The 26,463-nt window shown below is 37.6% G+C and overlaps 1 protein-coding gene across 8 annotated transcripts in view; it reads left to right on the top strand.

The window, feature by feature from the left end:
• The window catches only part of acbd5b (acyl-CoA binding domain containing 5b), a 29,956-nt gene that overhangs the window by 1,569 nt on the left and 1,924 nt on the right, over positions 1-26,463 (top strand). For 4 of the 8 annotated variants that reach the window (NM_001100088.1, XM_087238416.1, XM_087238420.1 and 1 more), the window contains 7 exon segments: positions 5,280-5,352; positions 5,431-5,563; positions 5,657-5,761; positions 5,886-6,020; positions 6,249-6,307; positions 17,183-17,372; positions 20,921-21,084. In NM_001100088.1, coding sequence (NP_001093558.1) covers positions 5,280-5,352; positions 5,431-5,563; positions 5,657-5,761; positions 5,886-6,020; positions 6,249-6,307; positions 17,183-17,372; positions 20,921-21,084 — 859 coding nt within the window. 8 annotated transcript variants of the gene reach the window in all.

A 26,463-nucleotide genomic window follows, 5' to 3' on the forward strand; every position in this document is an offset into this window, starting at 1 on the left:
ATTGTCCTATCCTGACAAACCATGAATCAATTGAAAGCTAATTAAATCTTTAATTAATTTTCTTTCCGGCTTAGTCCCTTTATTAATGTGGGGTCGCCACAGCGGAACGAACCACCAACTTATCCAGCATATGTTTTACAAAGCGGATGCCCTTCCAGCTGCAACCCATCGCTGGGAAACACCCACACACTCTCATTCACACACATACACTACGAACAATTTTAGCTTACCCAATTCATTCATACCACATGTCTTTGGGCTTGTAGGGGAAACCCACATGAACATGAACATGCAAACTCCACACAGAAATGCCAACTGGCCCAGCCGAGGCTCAAACCAGCGACCTTCTTGCTGTGAGACGACAGCACTACCTACTCCGCCACCTCATCCTCACTTATTAAATTTTAATTTCCAAAAATAGACCCTTATTTTTTTGTGGTCTGTGTTTATTAATGTTATAAGTTTCAGGGTCACATACAAAAAACTGTGTTTGAATTGTAGCTTCATTAGGCATTAGCAGACCAGAGTAAATCAAATATATTTATTTAGAGCAGGGGTTCACAATTGAAATGATCTCAAATACAACACAACAGACAGATTTTGGGTAACCTTAGATCTTTTGGATCAATGAAAAAGATTCTTGAACATGTTTTATGGCTGTACTTTTGAGTGTTCTGCAGTATTTTTATTCTGTATGGTATATACAGTTGAAGTCAGAATTATTAGTCCCCTTTTGATTAGATTAGATTTTTTAAATATTTCCCAAATTATTTTTAACAGAGCAAGGAAATGTTCACAGTATGTCTGATAATATTTTTTCTTCTGGGGAAAGTCTTATTTGTTTTATTTCGGCTAGAATAAAAGCAGTTGTTAATTTTTTTAAAAACATTTTTGGGACAAAATTATTAGCCCCTTTAAGCAAATTTTTTTTTCTTCAATAGTCTACAGAACAAACCATCGTTATACAATAACTTGCCTAATTACCCTAAACTGCCTAGTTCACCTTATTAACCAATTAAGCCTTTAAATGTCACTTTAAGCTGTATAGAAGTGTCTTGAAAAATATCAAGTAAAATATTATTTACTGTCATCATGGCAAAGATAAAATAAATCAGTTATTAGAAATAGGTTTTTAAAACTATTATGCTTAGAAATGTGCTGAAACAATCTTCCCTCCATTTAACAGAAATTGGTGAAAAAAAATAAACAGGGGCGCTAATAATTCAGGGGGGCTAATAATTCTGACTTCAACTGTAAGTCTGTCTGAGCTGGCATGGTGGTGCAGTGGGTAGCGCTATAGGTGAATTGGTTTAAATTGGTGAATAGGTGAATTGGTTAAAGTGTCGGTAGTGAGTATGTGTATGTCCTTGGCCTCCAGGTTGGGTGGTTATGAGCATTGAGATTACGACCCACCTTGTAAAAATTTGATGTTATAAAACACCAACATAATGTGGCTAAATATCAACTTCAATATAAAATGCCCTGGAAGTAAGTAAGTATGTGAGTTTCAAAACAAAGTTGATGAACCAGATAAAAATCTGTTTAAAGATAGTAGGAAAGCCTCTTGAAAAAATATATGACTTTTCATATTATAAGAACCTCACAAGGCTGGAAAGGTTCAAAATTTCCCTAGTCATGTGTTGAATCATAAATTTACACCATTAAAGTCTAACCGTCAATTTAGAGTCCTAAATTTTGATAAAGTGATATTAAAACAGTCAATTGTACATCAGGCTGTCTTAGAGTTGAATAAGGTAAAATGATTTTTTTTTTTTTTTTTTGTACATTAGTGTCTGTGTTTTTGTAAGGAGTATTTATCATGATGTCATGCAGGAAAAAATTCAGATTCAAGTCTGACAATACAGTTTTGTGAATTGTATAGATCTTGCCATTAGATGTTGCTAAATGTTTAAGAAATTTGGGATTCGATCATATTTGAAAGATGATCATGATAACAATGTTTTTGATCATAGTATAGTGGGTAGGGACAATTACTGTTTTACAATATAAATTTGCTTCAGTTGGATAGTCTGCTCAGTTTAATGATTAATTCGCCCCCCAAAAAAGAAGGTTCTGTTATTAATTACACACCCTCATATTCCAATCCCCTGAGAAATTCATTTTCAGAACACAAATGAATGTATTTGAGATTAAATCTGAGAGCTCTGTCGTCTTTCGTAGACAGGAATGGAAGACATCTAAAGTACAGAAAAGGAACCAAAACCATTGTCAAAACTTTCCATGTGACTTCAGTGATTCAATTGTTGTCATCTGAATCTCCAAGAAAACATCTAATCACCATTTATGACTTTGCCCACCTAAATTTTCTTTCTGTTTTTGTTTTAAAAGTTTTATTGAGATATTCATTGCATTTCATTGCATTGCATTGCACAGCATTACAGCAAATATTACAACATCTCAGCTTTTTTTTTTTTTTTACAAAAAAGAAATAAACAAATTACAGTTTTTCTCAGTGGCTTTGGTGCATTTCTCACAACACTATTTACATTTGCACAACAGGTCATGCATTTCTCAAAACAATTAGTCATTTGTGCACATCCTAGTTGCAGTTTCTCATTCCTTTCAACAAATTGCAAATGCTTTCGGACATGCATCAATTGCTTTCATACAACTCTCTGCTGTTTATAACATTATCATTCGCTTATGTCATGTCAGTCAAAATGAACTAAACTTGTAAATGCTGAATAGTCATTCCATATAAAACTAACAGTCCTCATTTCATTACTTGAGTCATTACATACAAAAATGTTGAGCTTGATCACTTGATCACAGTCAAGCAAACTTTATAAAATAAAATTTTCTAACTTTATTGTCCTGAAAATGTCTCTAAAATTGATTTGATGAATGATTTGCAGACCTGTGTATGTTGCAGGTTCAGTTCCGATATGTACTGCAATATTGTTTACAGTTGTGCAGTTCAACCCAAAGGGAGTTTATGTTTGTTGTAAATAAGGGTGTGTTTATTCTTTTGCACAATGCTGTGAATAAATTAGGATTGTAAAGAGCAAATGCAGACTAAAAATGTGAAACATGCATATTCAGTGTCTTGTACTCAGATACCTCACTAAATGCAGTGATGTCCAACTTTAATGTAGTTTTCAAATGGCTGTGCAAATAGTATATAGTGCTGTCTTGAGCTTTTTCAGGAAGTGTCACCAACATCTGACTTTTTTGCATTGAAAAAATGTACAGAGTAACACTGTGAAAATGAAAAAACACGACAAAGCCATTTGACTATCTTGTTCATAAACAATAGTGTCAGAACTTTTCATTTGGATGATAGTGACACTTTGATTGACATGAATACTTGCTTTTGAGGAATGAACTATCCATTTTTGAGCATGTGACACACTTTTGCAGGTTATCAGCTAGGTTTTGCAGTTTGCACTAATTGTTTTGAGAAATGCATTAACTGTTGTGAGAAATGCACCAAAGCGACTGAGAAAAACTGTAAATATCACACACATAAAAAAACAACAACAACATAAATAATAAAATATAATTATTAAGTAATTCGCATAAACCCAGAATACACTTTTCGAAAAAAAAGACACAAAACATCTAACCCCTAAAACCCACCCCACCCCTGGGATTACAGTTTTTCTCGATTGCTTGGATGCAGTTGTCAACTGAAACTCCACATTTTCAAAACAGTTAACACACAGGCCTAAACAGCGGCACTCATGGTCAAAATGACACATTTTGCTTGCAAAAGGCACATATCGTGTCAAAACATTTAACATATGCAACAAAAGCTAGTTTTACCTTCAAACTACACAACTTGCAAACAAGTATATGAGCTCTTTCAATTAATCATTACACAATGGACAACAAAATACAAAATACAGAACTCAAAATGCACCACCATTGCTTGCCATTGTAGCTTATAGCCAATGGCATTTGTTGTCTCTATTTGGGCTGTCAAATTCGCCTTTTTGCAAAGAATTGGATCAAGAATAAGATGTGCTTTGATTGAATATATATTGAATTCATGACATTTTTCAAACTGTGGCTGGAAACTGAAATACTGTATATAAAAAAACAGACAAAAGTAATAAAATACTGTAAATATTAGAGAAAACACATGTAAACTAATATACAGTCAAATCTATTGGGAGTATAGGACATAGCCATATTGACCTCCTCCATCAATGCTGGCACAGAACAACACAGACCTTCCATCGTTTTTATAAGGTTTGCAGAATGATGGCTACTTGAAGATTTGTGTGAAGGAGTGTCAAACCGGTGCTTCAGTGATTTCATACTGATGTTGGTAGTTTTTAATAGTTAGGAATAGATGGATTCTGTTTGGTTACCAAAACTAAAACAATGGAGTTTGGACTGCTTGAATGACATCTGTGTTAACTGTTTGGAAAAATGTTAGGGAAAATGTGTCAACCCAATGAGAAAGGGTTTACACATTTGCAAGACCGGTCCTCTGCTCTGCTGGGATAGTGATAATGAAAATGAAGAGGAACCTAGTTTCTTTAACCAGGTCAAAGCAAACTAGAAAAACTGTAAAGCTTAACTAAAGCAGTACTGTTGGTGTGACCATCACCATCTGGGTTTTTAACCTACGCTTTTAAGATAGAGAAGAGGAGACCAAATCATGTCAAAATATTTTCTACTTCTTTGCCATAAGAAATCTGATCCTTTCCAAATGTGCTAATTTAGTTAATTCTTCCAGCCAAGATCTAAATGCTGGGGATTCTGTTGATTTTCAAAACCTTAGCACCAGGTTCTTTGCCACAATAAAGCTGTAAGACAACAATTGTTTTTGAGACTCCTGGAGTGATCTAGTTTAGTCTGAAATTACGAATATGATCAAAAGTGGGTCGAAAACTAATTCACAATGTAAAATTTTAGATAGAGTTTCAAATATTTCAGCCCAAAATGGGATCAATTTAGAACACAGAGCATAACTTTGTAAGGAAGTGGCTAAGTCCATCTTGCATTTATCACAAAAGAGAGAGGTATCAGGAAAAAAATGTATGTAATTTTGTCTTGGTATAATGAAGCCGGTGTATAATTTTAAACTGAATGAGACAGTGTCTGGAGTAAAACTGTTTTTCTGTGTGCGTTTAATTAATAACAGGATTTTCTTTTTTTTTGGGTGAACTAATCTTTTAACAGCTTTTGAATTTCACAACAGACAAAAGGCACAATCTGAAACATAATAAATCATAATCAAGCACTGCCTTGATGCATAAAGCAAAAATCCAGACATGGATATCAACCCAGACACCTATTCTTTGCAGGGAGGCATGGAAAGACTTGGGAAACATGTCAAAGGATCAAGCCATGACGGAATATGTTCAAGAAATACAACTGGTTTGTAGAGTTTGTGATGAAGCTCTCAAATTTAAGCAATCCATATGAAATCATAAGCAACCAAATGTTTCATCGCAGATAATAGAAACCCTCCCGGTCACGGATAGGATGGCAGAATTATTGGATGCTCTTGACCCATTTTATGAGATTGTGGAAGATGATGATGATGATAATGATGAAGGTGTCAGTAAAGCAGCACCGTTATTCACAGGTACTGTTATTAAAAGAATATATCTCTAAGCCAAATGTTTCTGCCTAATTTGAGCCCTTTTATATTCAACATTTGATTATAATCTCGAAACAGGAAGCACTAATGCTGATAAAGATGCTGAGAGAGATGAAGAAGGGGAAAGTGAAAGTAAGGAGGGAAATCTAGATGATTACATGGAGTTGGTGGAAAAACAGAAAGGTACAAAAAAAGCTTTTTTCCTTTATATTGTGAAGTCAGGATGACAGACTGTATGTAATTGTTATGATGTCTTTAAATTATTTATGCTATTGTTTTTACGCTTGTCTTTTGTTCTATTCTGCAGATTTGAGCTCCACTACTGGAGAGAAAGGTAGTTTGCTGGTGTTTAATAGAAGTGAGGAGAACAGCATCTCCTCCTTGACCGATGGCACTCACAGCTCTCTGAACACTGCGGACGATGAGGAGGAACTGGTTTATGGTATATCTTATGTTTTTTATTTCACTTTTGTAGCCATGCCTTAATTATACTGTGTTGCTAGTCTTAGTTGTAAATACAAAACCATTATGGTCTTAAGTTTTGATTGAAAACATTTTGCTCTTGCGTAATGACGTTTTAATTGCAGTTCAAGTAAACAACAAATCTGTTGTAATTTGTGTGTTTGTAAATCGATTTTTGATCATGTAGCTGTTACCAAATGTCATGCAGATGGCTCAGATGATGAGATGGACAGTGACTCAATGGATAAACCAGCAACACCAGAGAAGGTACAGTTTCTGTTCATTTTTTTCTATTCTTTCATGGGTCAAAGACTATTTTGCTTCTCAAAATCAATTAATAGAAGTAAAAATTTAAAGGGCATAAAAACGGTGGACCAATTGGAGCAGTTTTCAGACTTTACGTTGGAGTGCGGTCCCCCCGCCCACCGAATTGATTGACAACTGCGCGCATTAACATGTCTCGGTAGTCACGTGTATATGTAAACAAGACCAAATGTGATCAAGAGTGAGTTTTACATGTTTAAAATGTTTTAAAACAGAGCACGTGTGTAATTAATTACAGCGATTTACTTCAGCTTTACTTCATAACCACAGCCGTGTAACAGATATCCACACAGCACTGGAGATTAGCCTGTATCCTGTCACATTTGAGTGCAAAAACAGTGCTAAGCTAACCACACTATGTCTTTCTGCCTGCCTGTCTGTGTGTGTGTGTGTGTGTCAGCTGCGGTGTACGTGTGTATCTGTGTGTGCGCACGCGTGAACTTTGTAACGATATTGCGTGTGACTCATCAATGCAACTGCACAACACTCATTGGTAAAGTTCTTACTGTAGTATTTCTCACAAACGCTACGTGAGACCTTCTTCCTTTAAGTCTGTTTGTTGTCTGACGCAGCCAAGGGAGGAGATTAAAGCACGCGGGAAGGCAAGTAGAAACAGTGGGCGGGGAGAACTCGTCTTAAAGGCGCAGTACGACAAAACCACCCCCTGGTGGAAATAAGTATAAAACAGCATCTTGTAAAAGGTGTAATGAAAAATCTGATGGGTGTTTTGAGCTGAAACTTTACATACACATTCTAGAGACGCAAAAGACTTATATTAAATCTGAAAAAAGGGGTAACCTAGGTGCCCTTTAAACTAATTCAGTTGTAACCAGCAAGTTATTGTCATTAAATAATTTAATTATGTTGGCTTGAGAAAGCCAACATACTGTTATGCTACTCTGTCCGTTGAAACAAACGTATCTCCTCCTAGGCCGTTCATGCCAAAAGGCCAAAATGTGGTCAAAATGTGCTTTCTACATTCAAGATTGTTGCTATATCTCCTCATGTCTATAAGACTTATTGTTTTTTCAATAAAAAATGTTAAATATTAAATGTTTATAATCCGGGCATATAAAAAAATTATACAAGCCCCAAATTTGGCCAAAAGCTGTATTTAGATGCATTAGATTTTGTTGCTATATCTTTAAGGTTTATCAGACTTATAGTTTTCCAATAAATAATTTTTAAGCATAATTTTTCTTATAATATGGCAAGCCATTTTTGACTTAAACTCCATATTTTTTACTGATATGGCAAGCCATTTTTGCATGTATCACTTTCACACTTATTAAGCAATGTATTTTCAAAAAAATACGGCAAGCCATTTTTACATAATGTTCATTCCCTTAGTCCCTTTATTAATCAGGGGTCGCCACAACGGAATGAACCGCCAAGTAATCCAGCATTTGTTTTACACAGCGAATGCCCTTCCAGCCGCAACCCAACACCAGGAATACATAATGTTTAAGTCCAGTTTTTGACACTCATAAAGACTATCATAGAAACATATGGGTTGATTAAGATCACTCATATTGCCAAGAAGCTTTGATGTATCATCACTAACCTGTCAAATGTCCCCATAGCAATAAAACAGTATAACCTAGCAACCATTTAAAAATGGCAATATCTCTACATCAGAACATCGTAGGGACCTGGGCATTGGCTTGTTTGACTCATGCTAGCAAATGGGACTTCCTGTGTACTATGCATGGTAACAATGATAATGGAAGCCAAGTGCTTATAACGATTAGCTACATGCTATGAATGATTATCTAAATGCAATAACATATGCTAAAAATGCCTACTAAGTATTAAGCATTTGATCAAACATGTACACGAGCATTGCCATTTAGCAACTGCTTAGCAACCACCTAACAATGCCATAATTGTTTTAGCAACTGCCTAGCAACCACTTAGCAACCGCCACCATGCTTCCTGCCAACTGCCATTCCTAGTCCTAGCGCAGTCACGTTGGCTTTCTCAAGCCAACATCAAAGTTTATCAATAAACTTTAGGTTCTAGTTTTCAATTATTGTGACTTTCGTACTTTTGATTTAACTTAACACCATGATGTAAAGTAACAAATTACAAATACTCAAACTACTGATATTGAGTATTTTTTCTCAGAAATTGTAATTCACTAAGGGGTTTTAAAAATATGTACTTTTACTTTACCTTGAGTACATTTTTAGTGCAGTATCGTTACTTTTACTCCACTACTTTCCTTCAACCTGCAGTCACTACTTTATTTATTTTTATCTATGGGGATTATAAAAATCCGTCCTGTAATTCCTGTCCAATCAAATTGCACCTAGAAGGTAAATCACATCATATTAAACTACCTCAAGACATCGGCAATTTATAATTGCTGCAAACTGTTTGGAACCATTAAAAATGTTTAAGAGGCCTAGTAAAAAGGTATTTTAGTACACTTTCAGCTCCTCCCCTAAGCAGCTGGATTGAGGAGATCTTTGACCTAAGTACATCTGAGGGTGGTCTGATATCAAAAGTGTACAGTCTGATTCATAAAGCAGCCGCACCATTTTTAGATTTTTTAAAGAAACAATGGGAAGATGACTTAAATATAGTTCCAGAGACAGTCTGACAATCAACAATTAAGCAAATGCACTCAACATCTATTTCCGTCAAACACGGTTTATTACAATTTAAGATAATTCATAGGCTTCACTTTTCTAAAAGCAAATTTTCAAGAATATTCCCAGAAATTGATCTAACATGTTCTTGGTGTCACAGAGATGAGGCCACCTTGGGTCAAAAGTGTTCTGGACGTGTCCATCCCCAAGACCATTTTGGTCTGCAGTGTTTAAGACTTTTTTATGCATGTGAAAAGAAGATACAATCAGATCCATTAATGGCAATATTTGGTGTGACACCTGAAAACCTTGCTCTATCAGCTGGTCAATTAAATGCTCTAGCTTTCTCTTCAAGTTCAAGTTCAAGTTCTATTTATTTATATAGCACGTTTCCAACTGCCACAGGGCTGCACAAAGTGCTTTACAGAGAGAAAATAAACACATGGTATGAGCATAAAACAGTAAAAACAGCAATAAGCACATAATAGGAAGGAACATAGAAAAATTATCAATAAAAGAGCAAAAATAAAAATAAAAATAGTAATAATAATAATAATAAAATATTTTTTCCTAATTAAAAGATGCTACCACAGTTGACCAACACTAAACACGATAGAGAACATGACCGTTTTGATCCCCCTCCCCACTCCCAACACCACCCCCCCTTCTGAAAGGGAAGGACTTTTGCTTCAAAAAGACCTAGAAAATAAATGCGTCTTTAATTTGGACTTAAAGATAAGCAGCGATGAAGCCTTTTTTAGCTCTAATGGCAGAGAGTTCCAGAGGCGAGGACCTGCTATGGCAAAAGCAAGTTCGCCCCTACTTTTAAGGTGGGCCTTTGGAACTATTAATAAAAACTGATCAGCGGAACGCAAGTGTCTTGGAGGAGTGTAGTTAACAATCAGTTGGGATAAATAATGAGGGCCTAGGGCTTTATACAGAAAGAGAAGGATTTTAAATTTGATTCTTTGTGTCACCAGTAGCCAACAAAGAGACCTCAGAATAGGAGTGATGTATGCATATTTCGGGCTTTTAGTTAAAAATCTAGCTGCTGCATTTTGCACTAACTGTAGGCGAGCAATCTGAGACTTAGGCAGCCCAAAATAGAGAGAGTTGCAATAGTCCAATCAGGAGGTTAGAAGCGCGTGTATGGCAATTTCTAGAGAGTGTGAAGGAAGAGAGGATTTCATTTTTGATTCTCTTCTTTGTTGTCACCAAGGCTTATACTTTTGCAGTGGAAAGCAACTAAACAGCCAACACATAGTAAATGGGTAGAAAATGTTGTGGCATATCTATAGAAAAACTCAAATATAGCACCCAAGGCTCAAATAATAGATTCTTCAAAGTTTGGAGACCCTTTCTGTCATATTTTGAGAACAGATTTATTTCAAGTACTTAAATTGTAGGCTTTCCCCATCAACTCACCCCGAAATTTATTTTTACAATTTTTTTACTTTTTCTTTTTAATTAGTATTATTTCACTTTGTATTTGTTATCCTACTTTTTATGTACTTTGTTCTTGTATATGTTTGAGTTATTATGTTCTGTTAAAATAAAAAAAATGACTTGTAAAATTCAATGAAAAGACTTGTCTACTAAAAGTGTCCAAGAAGATGTCCAAAATCTTTACACGCATTGACCCAGAGACTGTTTAGATGATGACCGAAATGGCCTTAAACACCCAGCATGCACAAAAACCAACATGACGTCAGATTGACGATGTACCTTAACGTTGTGGGGACGTTGCATTTTATTTGCAAATGAAAATCATGTTGACGTCAGAGCTTAATGTCAGGCCAAGATCAATGTCCAACATCCAACCTAAAATCAACCAAATATCAACGTCTAATGATGGAACAGCTTGACGTTGTGTGGACGTTACCACTATGATGTCTATCAGACATTGGATTTTGGTTGCCACATCTGACGAATAAATGCCAGTATTTAATGTCAATATGGTTTAAGATGTTGGCCCGATGTTGGCTTTTGGTCATTTTTAAAAAACAACCTAAAATCAACCAAATATAAATGTCATGTGACGCTGTTATTGGTGATAAAAATAAGATTGTTTTAGACACTGGCTAGACATTGAATTTTGGTCAACTGACATCACGACCTAAATCTAACCTAATATTAACGTCTTATGGCGTTGTGTGCCTGCTGGGCAATAACTAAATGCACTACAGAATGTTACGTCTTACACATCAAAAAGTACATATGAATGCATCAGCTTTTTTACAGCGAAAAACTCACTACCCTTGAGTACTTTTGAAAAGGATACTTTAAACTCATACTTTGAGTAATATTTACAAAATTTATTCTTCTTGCAGTATGATTTTTAGTACTCTTTAAACAAAATATTATTTCAACAATTAAAAAAAAGTATAGAAGTTATTTAATTATTTGTGTTAATATTACTGTAAATAATGTCCCAAATAAAAAACTTTTCTTTTGTAATATATTTAAAAATGATATTTATTCCTGCTATGCCCAAGCTGAATATCCTGCAGCTATTATTACAATCTTTATTGTGACACATAAGGGCCAAGATACATCAAGAAAACGATTGGCTGTGGATCAGTGCCAGACCATTGTTCAGCTTCCGTTCGGCTTGCTGGTTTGCTGTTTTTTACTTAGGTTAATATTGGAGTGAGGTGGCTCAATACAAAATATAGATTTGGCCATTGGCCAGAGAGTGCGAGCTGATTACTAGTTCAGCAAAGAATCAGAGTGCGAGATCAAAAACTTTATCTGTAAGTGACGTAATTAAGTAAACATTTCAGGCCCTATCATACACCCGGCGCAGTGTGGCGCAAGGTGTTGCGCAATAGTCTTTTGGTAGTTTTAGCTTGGCGCAAGAGTGGTTTTGAGGCGTTGCGCTACACTGTTTAAATAGAAAATGCATTAGCGCTCATTTTTGCGCCCATAGGCGTTCTGGTCTAAAAAGGAAGGCATTCTGAGGCGGACCGCCGGTGCGTTGCTATTTTGAGAAACTATAATAGATTTTTCATTAGACCAAAACTAAGTTGCGCCTCGCTTATGCACTGCTTAATACGCACAAGAGAGCAATAGGCAAATATCTTTACATATGAAAAACTTTAAATATTAAGGATATATATAGGATATAATAAGAATAGATATAGGATATAAATATAAAGGATTAAAATATTACAAAACATATTATTTTCTAGCCTACATAAATATAAAAAATCACTGCTTTTATGTCTTCTTCATCTCGGGAGGCTTTTTCAGTTCATTCATAACAATTTGCTTTTGTATAATGTTATTATTATTTGCAGTATTATTTATTATATCCATATTTATATTTGTTTTATTAAAAACAAGCTTAGATTTGCCCACCTGTCAGGTTTAAGACCATATGGGGCACAGCATGTGTTTTAGGATATAACTCAGGTTTTTGAGAACATTTTGTAATTATTATTCATTTATTCGTTTGCTGGAAATTAGAACTGAATTTAGAAAATAGTTTTGAAACGAATATTTGCGCTTAACAAACAAAAGTATTTATTTACAGACTAATTGATGTCTGTGCGTAAAGGTTTCCCTATCCAAGAGCGAAAGTGAAAGTAGTTTCATTATCTCTCATTCTCACGCAGTAGATGCTCTGTTTAACAGTTTTCTGTTAAAAAACTGTTAACTGTTTGCTTGTGAAATGCTAATTTTTTCCACTTAGACTTACTTTGCGTCCTGTAAATAGCGAATGTGCTCTTGGCGCGACGCAGCTGGCTCTTAAAGGAAATGGGACATGAGACTGTAATTGGTTTATTCTCAAAACACACCTATAACTCATTAAGAAAATAAATTCAACCTCTTTAGACCATGCGCCACGGCGCAGGGCAGGTTTCCCGTCCTTAAATTAGCAAAAACGCGTCCTGACACGCCCTGAAAGCGTTTTTCGCTCTGCGCATGGACCGTCAAAATAGAGCCCTTCAAGTCAAGAGGGAGCACAAAGAAGTCGGCTCCAATTTTGCTGCATTTCTCAAATATTTGCAAATGATATAGATTATTAGATTATTAGACATATTTGCACAAGAGAATCCCTCTGTGGTGATTGACAAGTGCTGATTATAAACACTGCTTTGCTTTTTGCTGTGTCGGTGCGTGTCTCATGCTCCAGTTTCTCTTAGTGTAATGAGAAAGCATATTACTGTCTCCTGTGGTTGTTGAAAGATACATCCTCTTACAAACATGTGCTTTTGTTTCAGTCTGCTGTTGTCTGTTTGGTGTGTTCACTTACAGATTTTAGTCCAGATACAGCTGATGCAAACCTCCTAACAGTTGGTTTTCATCAACACTAGATGTTTGCCATCGGTTTGGTGTGTCTCAGCCATAATATGTAGATTTGGTGCCTGAGAAACATTTCTTATTATTATAAGCTTAAGCAACACTTATGCTGCTCAACAGCTTTTCAAAAAATTTACAAAGGAGCAGTAGTTATTTGAAATATAGAAAGGTTTTGTGGCATTAATAAAGTAATTTTTTTTTAGCATTTTTGCAGAATAAATACGTAATTTGTTTTAAAGGGAGGTATTGTGCAACTTCTGTGTTTAAAGTAGAAAGAGTTGGAAACAAATATCCAAAACAAGCCTAATCACCAAATCGGCAGATTAGACACATGCATAATCATTCATCATTCATTCCTGTCTATTTGATGACTTGGTTATTTTTGTACTGTTGTTAGACGTCTTTTATATTATCAATGACAGCACAAATTTAGCCTTTTTTTAGCCAAGACATGCATGCTTAGCCAAGACGTCTACGTTTAGATGTCTATTAGACATCTACTAGACTTCATTTGAACACAATCAATGCAGGCTAGGCTTAGTCACACAGTGCGGATGTTGATAACATGAATATTTACAAAGGGTAAAGTATAACAATAGTAATTTGCACATTTTTATGTGTTACGAGCTTAGAAATCATTAGTTTTAATCACATTGGTTGCGCAATGTATAAGTAACCCAGTGGTGTAGTCCTAAAAAAAAAGAGGTGTACTATTACACCCGACCCAAATTTTAAATGAATGTAGGCAAAGAAACGACGAAAGACAATGTCTATTTGATTCATTAGCTATATATATATATATATATATATATATATATATATATATATATATATATATATATATATATTTTTTTTTTTTTTTTTTGATGATGATGATGATGATGATGATGATGACAATTTAAATTTTTTGAGAAAACTATCCATTTAAAAGAAAAAAACAACAAAAACAAATTTAAAGGGAGATGCTAATAGTCTAATCCTATTTAATGACTTATGTTTACCCAATTGTGCACCGCAGCAGACTCTGGGCTTGGCTGTATGTACTGTATACAGTATTTAGCTTATTTAATCATTTTAATATTGAAAAAAAAGAGTCCATCAAGATAGTTACAACACTTTAGGTAACTTTTATTTAAGTTAACTTAATAGGGCCTGTGCATACATGGAAAGACAGCTTTTTAACTGACTTTCTTAAATGGCTAATTACTTTACATTTAAAAGGTACCTTTAAACATCAATCAGCCATTATTTTTGATTGTCACATTCGTGCATGCTTGTTTTAAACCAGGGGTCTCAAACTCGCGGCCCGCGGGCCATTTGCAGCCCTCAGTGCAATATTTTGTGGCCCGCGCCGACCGCTGTACACTGACAGAATCAGCGGAGCGGGGAGAGAGAGCGCTCCCCGCTCCGCTGATTCTATCCGTACACAGCGGTCACTGGCATTCCCCGCCCGCCGTGTTGTCGCGCGCGTTCTGATCAGCTGTGTTGTCGCGCGCGTACTCAAGAGCGGTGTTATCGCGCGCCTACTGAAGGGCGGGACCGAGGGTGTGTCGCGTCGCGGGGGCACTTTTGATCATTTTGGAAGGGCACTTTCTATGCAAGACTAAAAAGGGCATGTGCTCTGCACAGGTTGAGCCCTATGTGTGCACGTGCCTGCTAAAAAGGGCATGTGCTCTGCACAGGTTGAGCCCTATGTGTGCACGTGCCTGCCCTGCATCTTATATATATTATAGGTAGATACAGACTGGTACAGACTGATGTGACTGGAGTGGGGTAGGGGTGTTTTATTTATACATATATACGGCTTTTTTTAGGTGAGGGAATGGAAGTTTTGAGTGAGTTCCCCCACTTTTTTCCCTAGGACTTCAATAAGTCAAAGTACAGGTCTAGACTTAATGATGATCATCTTCAAGCCATACTGAGGGTCTCAACTGCTTCCGCTCTAAAGCCAAATGTGGTTCAGATTTGTGAGAAGAAGCGCTGTCAAGTCTCTGGCAGCAAGAAGTAGGCAAAAGATGCCATGTTCAGAAGAACTGTTCATAATCTTCACTCAATGTTCTATTATTGTTCAGGACACTTCATGTTCAGAAGAAATAATTAAAACTGTTAATAATGACATTTGAGGACTTTTTTTTGTGAAATCCCTTATGCGGCCCAGCCTCACCCAGACTCCTGCCTCCTGCGGCCCCCAGGTAAATTGAGTTTGAGACCCCTGTTTTAAACCAAGCTATTAGGAGTCTTTCTTCTGTTGTCGCTATTATATACTAGTAGTTACCCTTTTAAATCACATTTTACGCGATTCATGAGTATTCATCGTTCATCGTTTTTAGTGTAATATAAAGGGCTCTATTTTGACGGTCCATGCGCAAAACGGAAAGCGCAGGGCGTAAACGCATTCAGGGCGTGTCAGAATCCATATTTGCTAATTTAAGGACGGGAAAATACGCTTCGCGCCGTGGCGCATGGTCTAAAAGGGTTGAGTTTATTTTCTTAATGAGTTATAGGTGTGTTTTGAGAATAAACCAATCAGAGTCTCATCTCCCATTCCCTTTAAGAGCCTTGTGTCGTGCCATAAGCGAAGTAACGTCTTAAAAAAGTGTTCATATATTTTACGATAATTAAATTCCAGATATATGTGAAATTCTGAGACGTAGAATCTGTGATTTGCAAGTACAATTTCCACATCAGTAACGGCGAGGGACAAAATGAAGAAGTTAAGTTAGCTTAATAGTGTTTACAAATTTAAGTGGATTTAAAAAGTCCAAAAAAGTCAATAATTGTGTTGGATAGCTCATTTTAAATAAATAGTTTGAAATAACATCAAAACACCATTTTTATTTTAGATTCATACACACCCACTGTTGATCTGCTCCAGCACAGAATTTAATGTAATGTAATGTAATGTGTATTTATATAGCGCATTTATTGTGTATGGCCATACACCCAAAGCGCTTTACAATCATGAGGGGGGTCTCTCCACACCACCACCCGTGTGCAGCATCCACTTGGATGATGCGACGGCAGCCACAGGACAACGGCGCCAGTGCGCTCACCACACACCAGCTATTGGTGGAGAGGAGAGACAGTGATCGAGCCAATTCGGTGGAAGGGGATGATTGGGAGGCCATGATCGTAAGGGCCGATCGAGGGACTTTGGCCAGGACACCAGGGTTACACCCCTGCTCTTTCACGAGAAGTGCCATGGGATTTTTAATGACCACAGAGAGTCAGGACCTCGGTTTAACGTCTCATCCGAAAGACTGCGCCCACTGACAGTCTAGTGTCCCCTTCACTTTTACTGGGGCATTAGGACTCACGCAGACCACAGGTTGAGCGCCCCCTGCTGGCCTCACTAACACCACTTCCAACAGCAAGCTAGTGTTCCCTGGTGGTCTGCCATCCAGGTACTGACCAGGCTCAGCCCTGCTTAGCTTCAGTGAGTAACCGGTCTTGGGCTGCAGGGTGATATGGCTGTGGCTGTTGATAGGGCTGTGGCTGTGGAAGACACGTAATGATAGTCATTCAACAAAACACTGCAACTGCGGGTCTCAAACAGAGATGGAGACAAAGAGGCTAAACTTCTATATTTCAGCTTCAACAACTTTAGTTCAGTCGAGTTCATACAAGCCCTCCAAACAGCAATCATTAATGTGATTTATGAGCTGAGCTGATCTCACAGTATCCATCATGCTAATAGAGCACTTCATCACCAGAGACTTTGGAAATGCTTTGCGATTCTTGGCAATAAACAAATTACGCCTTGTAAGTTTTGGATTACGTGACTTTAACCATAGTGCATTGATAGTCAGCACAAGGATAGGCTGGTGACACTTCCCACGGATAAAGAGAGGAAGAAAAGTATTTGTTTGCCATGTCATGTCAGAGCAGTATAAATGGGAGTATGTGATGCTCTCCCTAGGTTTCGGGAGTTCGCAGCGTGCGTTTGGCAGATGGGAGTGTGGTTGGAGCCAACATGCAACACGGGGGAAACAGAGAGCCTCAGTGTGGGAGTCAGGATGGAAAACCGCAGGGACTTATACCCCCCGTCCCCCACCCGCCGACTCTTGGAACAGTCCGAAATGACAGAATCTCAGCATGCAGTGGAAGAGGTTGGGCTTGAGTCACTGTCTGAATAATTCTTGAGTACCATGACGTCAGCTAGCAATAATGTGATCGACTAGCCAATTTTCCACCAGCATTTGTATAAACTTACAAATGTGAGCAATTTAGTATCATACAGTACTTCTTCTCAGAAATATCTTCCTAATAAGGCAAGAGACTGTTAATATCTCATTGAAAAAGATACTATATTTATATTATCATTAAAGGGCTAGTAAGATTCATAATATAAAAAGACACAACTTAAATATTTATCCCAGTAAAACCTCAAATACAGTGGGAGAAATAAGTATTCAACACGTCACCATTTTTCTCAGAAAACATATTTCTAAATGTGCTGTTGATTTGAAATGTTCACCAGATGTTGGTAACAACCAAAGAATCCATATATGAAAAGAAAACAAAACTAATTAGTTTACAAATTAAGTTATGTGTAATAAAAGTAATTGACAAAGGAAAAAACTATTGAACACATGAAGAAAGGGAGTAAAAACAGCTGCTGAAATCTCTCAGTAGTTCTTCAGCAACCCTCTGCCCTTCGTCTGTGTAATTACAACACAGGCTCATTCTGAAAACATAGTCCCATGGACATTTCTGGAGACCACGAAATACATCCCGGGAGGTACGTAATTATGCAGTTTTTGTTTTCGCGAATTCGCAAGATGCCGGTGTGTGTGCTTTTTTACATCTCAAATTTCTCTGGCGAGTGTCGTTTGCGCCCGCGCTGTTCTCGCGTGAACGCACCAGAGGCCGCTGTCCAACAACCGTCTGTCTGACTGACTAAATGGCAAACCTGTCGACCGGCCAATCGACTGAGCCACCCTTCTCATTCCCTAAACCCAACCATTGACCCGCCAGCCCACCCGCCCGCTTTCTTCCCTAAACCCAACCGACGATTTACAAAAGCCATCCAGAAAAATTATTTTTACCACGTTTTCAGATTTTACCATATTCTCACACTGTTATTCAGTTGTTCATTTCATATTTGGATTCTGTTTTTGTCTTACCTGATTTCTGGAATTGCTCCTCCCCGGACTCAAACTCAGTCATCGTCGTCATTGTCAACTCCTTTCTGCGCTACAGGTCCGCCAACACACAAGACGAGCTAACTAGACAAACTGGTTGTGGTGGGAAAACCCTCCACATGGAGGTAAGCGGTGAGCTGGAAAGCGCAAAAAGGAACGGCGTTTGCTTAAAAAAATGAAATGCAGCCATACGTACCTTTGGTGACATTATTCACAGCCTCCAGAAACGTCAGCGGGACTACATTTTCAGAATGAGCCTGTGTTTGTAAAATAATATCCGCTGTTTCAGTCCAACATCTACATTATCATGATGATTAAGATGAAACCAGGGTGGACATTTCAGCAAGACAATGATCCAAAACACAGCCAGGGAAACCCTTAATTTTTTCAGAAAAAGAAAATCAAGCTGTAGAATGGCCCACCCAATCACCTAATCTGAATCCAATAAAAAAAATACAAAATAAAGATCAGATTTGGATAGACGAGACTAACAGAACCATCAAGATTTTTACACTCTGTTAAAACCTGTGACAAAAAAATCACACGTGAGCAATTTAAGCAACTTTATTCTCCACAATGGACGAGGCAGTGGAGCAGTAGGTAGTGCTGTCACCTCACAGCAAGAAGGTCGCTGGTTCGAACCTCGGCTCAGTATGCATTTCTGTGTGGAGTTTGCATGTTCTCCCGGCCTTCACGTGGGTTTCCTCCGGGTGCTCTGGTTTCCCCCACAGTCCAAAGACATGCGGTGCAGGTGAATTGGGTAGGCTAAATTGTCTGTAGTGTATGAATGTGTGTGTAGATGTTTCCCAGAGATGGGTTGCGGCTGGAAGGGCATCAGCTGCGTAAAAACTTGCTGGATAAGTTGGCGGTTCATTCCGCTGCGGTGACCCCGGCTTAATAACGGGACTAAGCCGACAAGAAAATGAATGAATAAATTCCCCACAATGAGAGTCGTCTTTAAGCTGCCATATTTACTTTATGGTACAATTATCGCTATTATTAAACCATTAATTGATACTTTAGCCTCAATAAACTACTAATTTGCTATTTATTAATCAACATAGGCTCATTCTGAAAATGTAGCCCTATATGTAGGACAGAAAAACATGGCAAAAAATAAAATAAACAAGTAAATAACAGGGTGAGAATGTGGTAAAACCTGAAAAAGTGGTAAAAATCAGGCGAGGGCATTTTTTTTTTTTTTGATTGCTTTTGAAAACTGTCGGAAGGGTTTAGGAAAGTGGGTGGCAATTACTGCTTTCGAAAACACAATTGGTTGGATTACTCATACATCAGTCGACAGCGGCCTCTGGTGAATTTACGCTAGAGCAGCAGCTGCGAATGGCACTCACGAGAAATTTGAGATCTGAAACAGCATACACAGCGGCCTCTGGTGGATTCGCGAAAACAAAAGCAGCAAAAAATTTACCTCTTGGGACGTAATCGTACCTCTATATACAGTTCTGGAGACCGCGAAATATGTCCCAGGGGCAACATTTTTGTGCCAGTTTTTGTTTTCGCGAATCCACGAGAGGCCACTGTGGATGCTTTTTGAGATCTCAAATTTCTATCGCGTGTGACATTTGCGCCTGCTGCTTTTGCATAAACCCACCAGAGGCCGCTGTTGACTGACTGACTTTTTGACTGACTGAACGACCGACCAATCGACTGACTCACCCTACTCATTCCCTAAACCCAACCAATTTTATTGATTGACCCACCCACCCACTTCCCTAAACTCAACCAAAAATTTTCAAAAGCAATCCAGGAAAAATAAAGCCCTCGTATGATTTTTACCACATTTTCAGATTTTACCACATCCTGCTATTTACTTGTTTATTTTATGTTTTGGTTTCTGTTTTTGTTTTATCTGCTTACCTGGCTCCATACGGAGGTAAGTGGTCAGCTGGTAAGCACAAAAAGGAATGGCGTCATACTGCTAAAAATTGAAATTCAGCCATACATACCTCTGGCTAAATAATTTGCGTCTTACAGAAACGTATATAGGACTATGTTTTCAGACTGAGCCTATGTTGACATTTTCAGAACGAGCCTGGATTGTATTAATAGTCTTTAGGCAGGTTTAGGTATTTGGATTAAAGATGTAGAATAATATCATGCAGAATATTTATGTTAAAAGCACAAATTAAAAGCCAACATCTTACTAAAAAGTAGATTATAAGCACAATAGTACGAATTGGGGCTTAAATTTAAGGCTTATGGTGATTTCTAAAAACATTTCTTTTATCTTTGACCAGATGATAAACGCAACATTTTATTAGTTATTTTGCAGGATACTAGTATTTAGCTTAAAATATGCGTGCAATCAAAATATACAATGTTTATTTTGCTAGCTCACATTGTTTTCACACCGTTTAATCTAAAGTTTAAGGTTTGATCTGAGTCTGGGAATCCTTTTAAGGATTGATGAATTGATTGATTAATGTTTCACCGAATCTCAAGCCTTCTGTCAATAGGAACTCACCTACTAAACAAACATGATAACTTTTCAGAGCGCGGTTGCCAAGGAGATGGTGGTCAGCGCGGGGAGACGGCAGACAGAATGGACAAACCGGCCATCAACACACAGATCACCACCATATTGTCGGAGCTGGAGGACAACATGCAGGATGTGCTGCGCAGACTGACCACACTGGAACAGCTTACAGCATCACAAGTATGACCAGCACCCAAATTCCTTTTCATCATACATAGTCATGATTAAGGATTCTTAGATGAATAATGATAAAATTCAAATTATGGTAACACTTTATTTGATGTCATCGTTTATGTTATTAACAGACCATTAACTAAATGTAGTAGCTCAATAAAGCTAATTAGCTGCTTATTAATAGTAAGGTGGAAGTTGGGTTTAGGATTTGGGTCAGTTTAGGGATGTTGAATGAAATCATACTACACAACTACAAAAAACAAAGTTATTATCACCAATAGGCAGGCAATAAGCCAGTAAAATTAGTCGGGTGTGTGGACAGAACCCAGACGCAGATCAGCAAAAACAAGCTTTATTAATTAGGAACAAAAAACTGGACACAGAGCCCAGATAACAGCCAACAGGGCTGGAAATAACAAAAAACCTATGGTAGGGTAATTAGTCACGCCCCTTAATGCTTTTGCGTCCTACGCTTTGGACTTTGCGCAAGGATCATCAAAATAGTGCCCGGAGACTCCAAAGACTAATTTAACCCAATGTGTGAAGTTGTGGATGTGGAGCTGGTGCAAATACAAGCATCAGATGTGTGTCTAATATATATATATATATATATATATATATATATATATATATATATATATATATATATATATATATATATATATATATATTAGGGATGTGCGGAGCAGCCGGTATTTGTATTTGTATTTGTTGAGTGGGAAAAGTATTTGTATTTGTATTTGTATTCGAGTAAAATTCAAAATGGCGCAAAAATATATATTTTTTCTATTACATTTCTAATTTACGTTATAGTGAAAGTATTGTTTAATTATACCCATTATATAAATTATAGACATGCAATATTGGCTGTTGTTTTTGAACATGTGACAAGAAATGTCATTGAAAAGAAAATAACATAGAAGCCATTATCTCATCCATGGTTAAACCAACAACTAATAAAATACCATTGTGAATATTATGAACCCCACCACCACCGTTCTTGTTGAAGGACACTGAATAGACAGAATAAAAACAAATAATACTTCAAAAAACTGTTCTTCTTCTGAAAGAACTTTTTTTCCAATGCACAGAATTCCAAAAACTAATATTAACTAAATAAATCTAAATAAACCCCTGCCTGGGAGATCTGGCAGAACAAAAGTATTCTATATAATACTACAAGATACAGCCCTGCTATTGTCATCTGCCAGCCACAAAACAGACACAAAGTTTGTTTGTTTTTATGTTTGAAACTGACTTGCTGGGGCAGAATGTGGCTGTGTTGATGGTTTGGTGCTTGTGGAGGATTTAGCAGAACATAGCTGGGCTGATTGAGGGGATTGATGCTTGTGGGGGGTTCACAGACAGTATCAGGAGAGGATGCTTTTAGTGCATGTGATAATACATTACATAGAAGGTTGCGCGGTGGCACAGTGAGTAGCACTGTCGCCTCACAGCAAGAAGGTTGCTGGTTCGAGCCCTGACTGGGTTCTCCCCATGTTGGCGTGGGTTTCCTCCGGGTGCTCCGGTTTCCCCCACAGTCCAAACACATGCAATACAGGTAAATTGGGTAAGCTAAATTGTCCCTATTGTATGTGTGTGAAAGATAGTGTATGGATGTTTCCCAGTGCTGGGTAGCAGCTGGAAGGGCAGCCACTGCGTAAATCATATGCTGGATAAATTGGTGGTTCATTCCACTGTGGCAACCCCAGATTGATGAAGGGACTTAGCCGAAAAGAAATGAATGAATGATTATGCATAGAAGATGTTGACAGATGTTTAATATCTCTGCCTCTGCTGATTTCACTTTTGTAAACATTATACAGTATCACTTTGTTTTATCTGCAGCACCACTGACTGTAAAATGCTTCCACACAGAACCTGAAGTTTTTTTTTTTTTTGAATGGTGGAGGACCAAGAAATGGCTCAGAAGCAGTCTTACTCTTTTTCTATTCGGGTGCCCAAATGTATTTGAGGAGTTTCAAGTTAATAAAAAGTGAGTGGAAGATATGCTAAGGTTAACTAGCCTATAGCATATATCTTTCTGTCTGCAAAAGACAGTAATGTAGACGTACCATATAACTCCCATAAGTGCATACTATTCGACACAACTGCAAAAGCATCGTTTTAACCTTTATAAAAGAACGTTAACGTTACTCTGTCAACAGTCTATTGTCTAAATTACTGCGCTAACAGAGCTAAAGTTGCGTAAACAGAGAGCACCCGATTGCAAACTTCAAAAATGCAGCGTAATGGAAAATCCCGATCAAACTCCTAAGTTTATAAACTGCATCTGGAACCCAATTAAGGTACAAAAATCTATTTAACAAAAATAGTGATGCAGTGAAGTATTTTTTTCGGTCAGCCAAGCCTTCTCTGTCTATATCTGTGGAGAAGCTTGTGCCTGACACATTTTACCTCCACCCCGCCCTCCGACTACTGACTGAGCGTGTCTCTGTCTCTCTCTCTCTCTCTCTCTCTCTCTCTCTCTCTCTCTCTCTCTCTCTCACTCTCACTCACTCACTCACGCGGGCATGCACTGTGGTCTCATGAGGAAACGCAGCTTTTTGATATGTTTTTCTTGCTCCCGAATACAAATAATTTTTCAAGTATTTGTTCGAAATAAGTATTCGTAAAAACACGCTATTCGTGCCTTTTCGAATACATTATATTATATCTTCTATTTTTCTTTTTTCACTTTTAATTACCGAACATTTGATTGGCTTTGGTCCACGCTGTATTAAGCCTGGTTTATACTTCTATACTTCTAACCTATGCTATGCGCGTAGCCGTGCATTTATACTTCTGTATGTTATTTGTGTTGCTCTGCAATAACACTTCCGAAACGCTAGTTGGCAGTAGGTGTTTATGTTCCTCTGTGTAGAGTTACTTCGCTGGGGTTTTGATTTTCCTGTACGCTACCTTAATGTAAGTGGCTCAAACTCGCTCATTCAGAGGTGGGAGTTGGCAGACGTGTAACAACTTTAATCATAAGGTAAACACAAAACAAAACTGTCCATCTAAAGCTCCTTCACAGGACTCCACACATGTAAACGCTTGCTCCATCGGGCTTGCGCGGCTCTCACCTCCGCCCATGCTCGTCAGCGATACCAAGCTGACCAATCACAGAGCTTGGATTCGTTAGTGATATTTTGCGAAAGGTGTGCGTAACGTCAATGTGAAGGCTGCACCGGAGCATATGCGTGCGCTTGACGTAGAAGTATAAATCTTTCACACATGTTAAGAGATCAAGTTGATTGACTTGAAGAGGGTATATGTCTTGACATAATCCACACAGGTGTGACGTAGCGTGAAGTTATGTATGATTTTAATCGTAGCATTAGTCTGAGTGTAAATCCCCTCGTCAGGCAGCGCTGGATCAGCATGAGAGAGAGGACCAAAGCACATTAAACGAAAGGTATTATCAAAAGAAAAATACACAACTTAAGATATTTAAATGCTTGTATTTGTTGTATTTGCACCAGCTCTGCGATGCACGTCCAAAGCTTTATGCTCTGGGTTGAATTAGGCTGTCCAGTCTCCTTGTATAGTCTTATACTACAATGGTTGAAACCCATACAGGCAGTCAGGCAAGAGTAATACAGAGAGTGGACCAAAGCGCATCAAATGATCGATAATTAAAAGGGAAAAAAGAAAAAGAGAATAAATATATTTACTTTCATATTAGACACACATCTGCTTGTATTTGCACCAGCTCCACATCCACAACTTCATGCATTGGGTTAGATTAGTCTTTGGAGTCTTCGTGTTCAGTCCTTTACTTCCTTTACATCTGTTCAGCCGAGGGAACTGAACCAACCCCATGATCTCAGACACAGCGGTATTCCAAAATGGCGGTGCCCTAGGTCTAAAAGCCATAGTAAAACATGCCGTTTTCTGCTAAGTTGTTACATTAATCGAGTTTGTTTAATATATTTTCATTAAAGTGGAATCCAATGTACAAAATAATGTAGTAAAAGCATTCAAAATAGACTAGTGCTTTATTAAGATTTTTGTATTTTTTACAATTAATCAGGATTAATGGGTTTTAAAAGAACAGATTGTTTTGACATAATTTAAGCGTGTGTACTGTGTAAATTGTTACAAATTAAATAAAAAATCCTTATTCAGAAAAAGGTTAAACCAAAAAGGTAACAAGATAAAAGGAATTAAAAACATAATCCCTTGCTCTGCGCTCTCTCTCCCCGAGAAATAAACCAATACACAAACCAAGTTTGCGACCCAGTTTGCGAATGATCATTGGAGCTGTAACATGAAATTAGCTCATTTTATGAATATTAATAATCAACAATAACGGTTTATTCTTAATTATTAATATTCCGGCTTAAGCTTCAGTCAGTTTGGTCAAACAAACATATGATTGTAGCTATATGATCATGCTCGCGCGACCGAGCGGATTCCCAGATTATGAATATTAATTATCAACAATAACGAATTATTATTAACCATTAATATTCCGGATCAATTTATTGTTAATTTGACCAAACGAACACAAGCAGAGCCGCCGCTCTCCCGAGCGGACACGGTAATCTATTCATTTAGAAAAAGGGAATTTAATTGCTACTTCTTGTGAAGTAGATTAATCATTCAAAAGTTTTAAACAATTTATAATAGCTAGGCAGGGGAATCTGTATTTCAGTGACATTTTCTCACGAGGCAAACAATACAATTCATTTGATTATAAATGGAATTTATTGACTAGTCAGACGTAACGAACAAGCAAACGCACAAACATACATTAAACACAAAACAAAGGTAAACCACGTGGAGATATCGGGTCTATAGAACGTGTAACAGCAAGGAGAAATAGTAAAGCTAGGAAATATAGATTTCAGATAAAAGAGTGACAAAACTTTCAGTTCCACACGCACCATTACGGACCACCAAGGTTATAAAAAAAACACCTTTTTGATAAAAGGGGCACAGCTTAAACGCATAACTAAAATCACCTGGTCTTTCATGTCTGGAGGTCTCTTTTATGCGTCTCTCTTCCGTCGTGATGAAACTCCTTTTAATGTCCTTCTTGATGCGTGGAGTTTGTAATGCAGTTCGGACGAACACGATCGCAAACTTTAAAACTGAGTTTACTTTTGCCGGAAAATAAAGAAAACGTGGCGGGAAAGTCCATGCGGCTGTGAAGAGCCGTGTGGCCCTTAAAGGGACCACCGTCAATGATGTTCCTTTTTTTTGGGACGTTCTCTTTCTGCCGGAACAGCCTCGTGGGGGTGTGTGTGTGTGTATTTGGGCAGGAATGTCTTTGAAGTTTTCCTGCTTATCTCTCCAGTCCCCCTGAACAACTTAAGCTGTCACGAAAATCCAGACTTCTTGGAGCCAGGAGTCGTAAACCCTTCTGTCGACCAAAAC

The sequence above is a fragment of the Danio rerio genome, chromosome 2 (genome assembly GCF_052040795.2).
Source record: "Danio rerio strain M-AB ecotype USA chromosome 2, GRCz13ab, whole genome shotgun sequence".
Classification (NCBI taxonomy): Eukaryota; Metazoa; Chordata; class Actinopteri; order Cypriniformes; family Danionidae; genus Danio; species Danio rerio.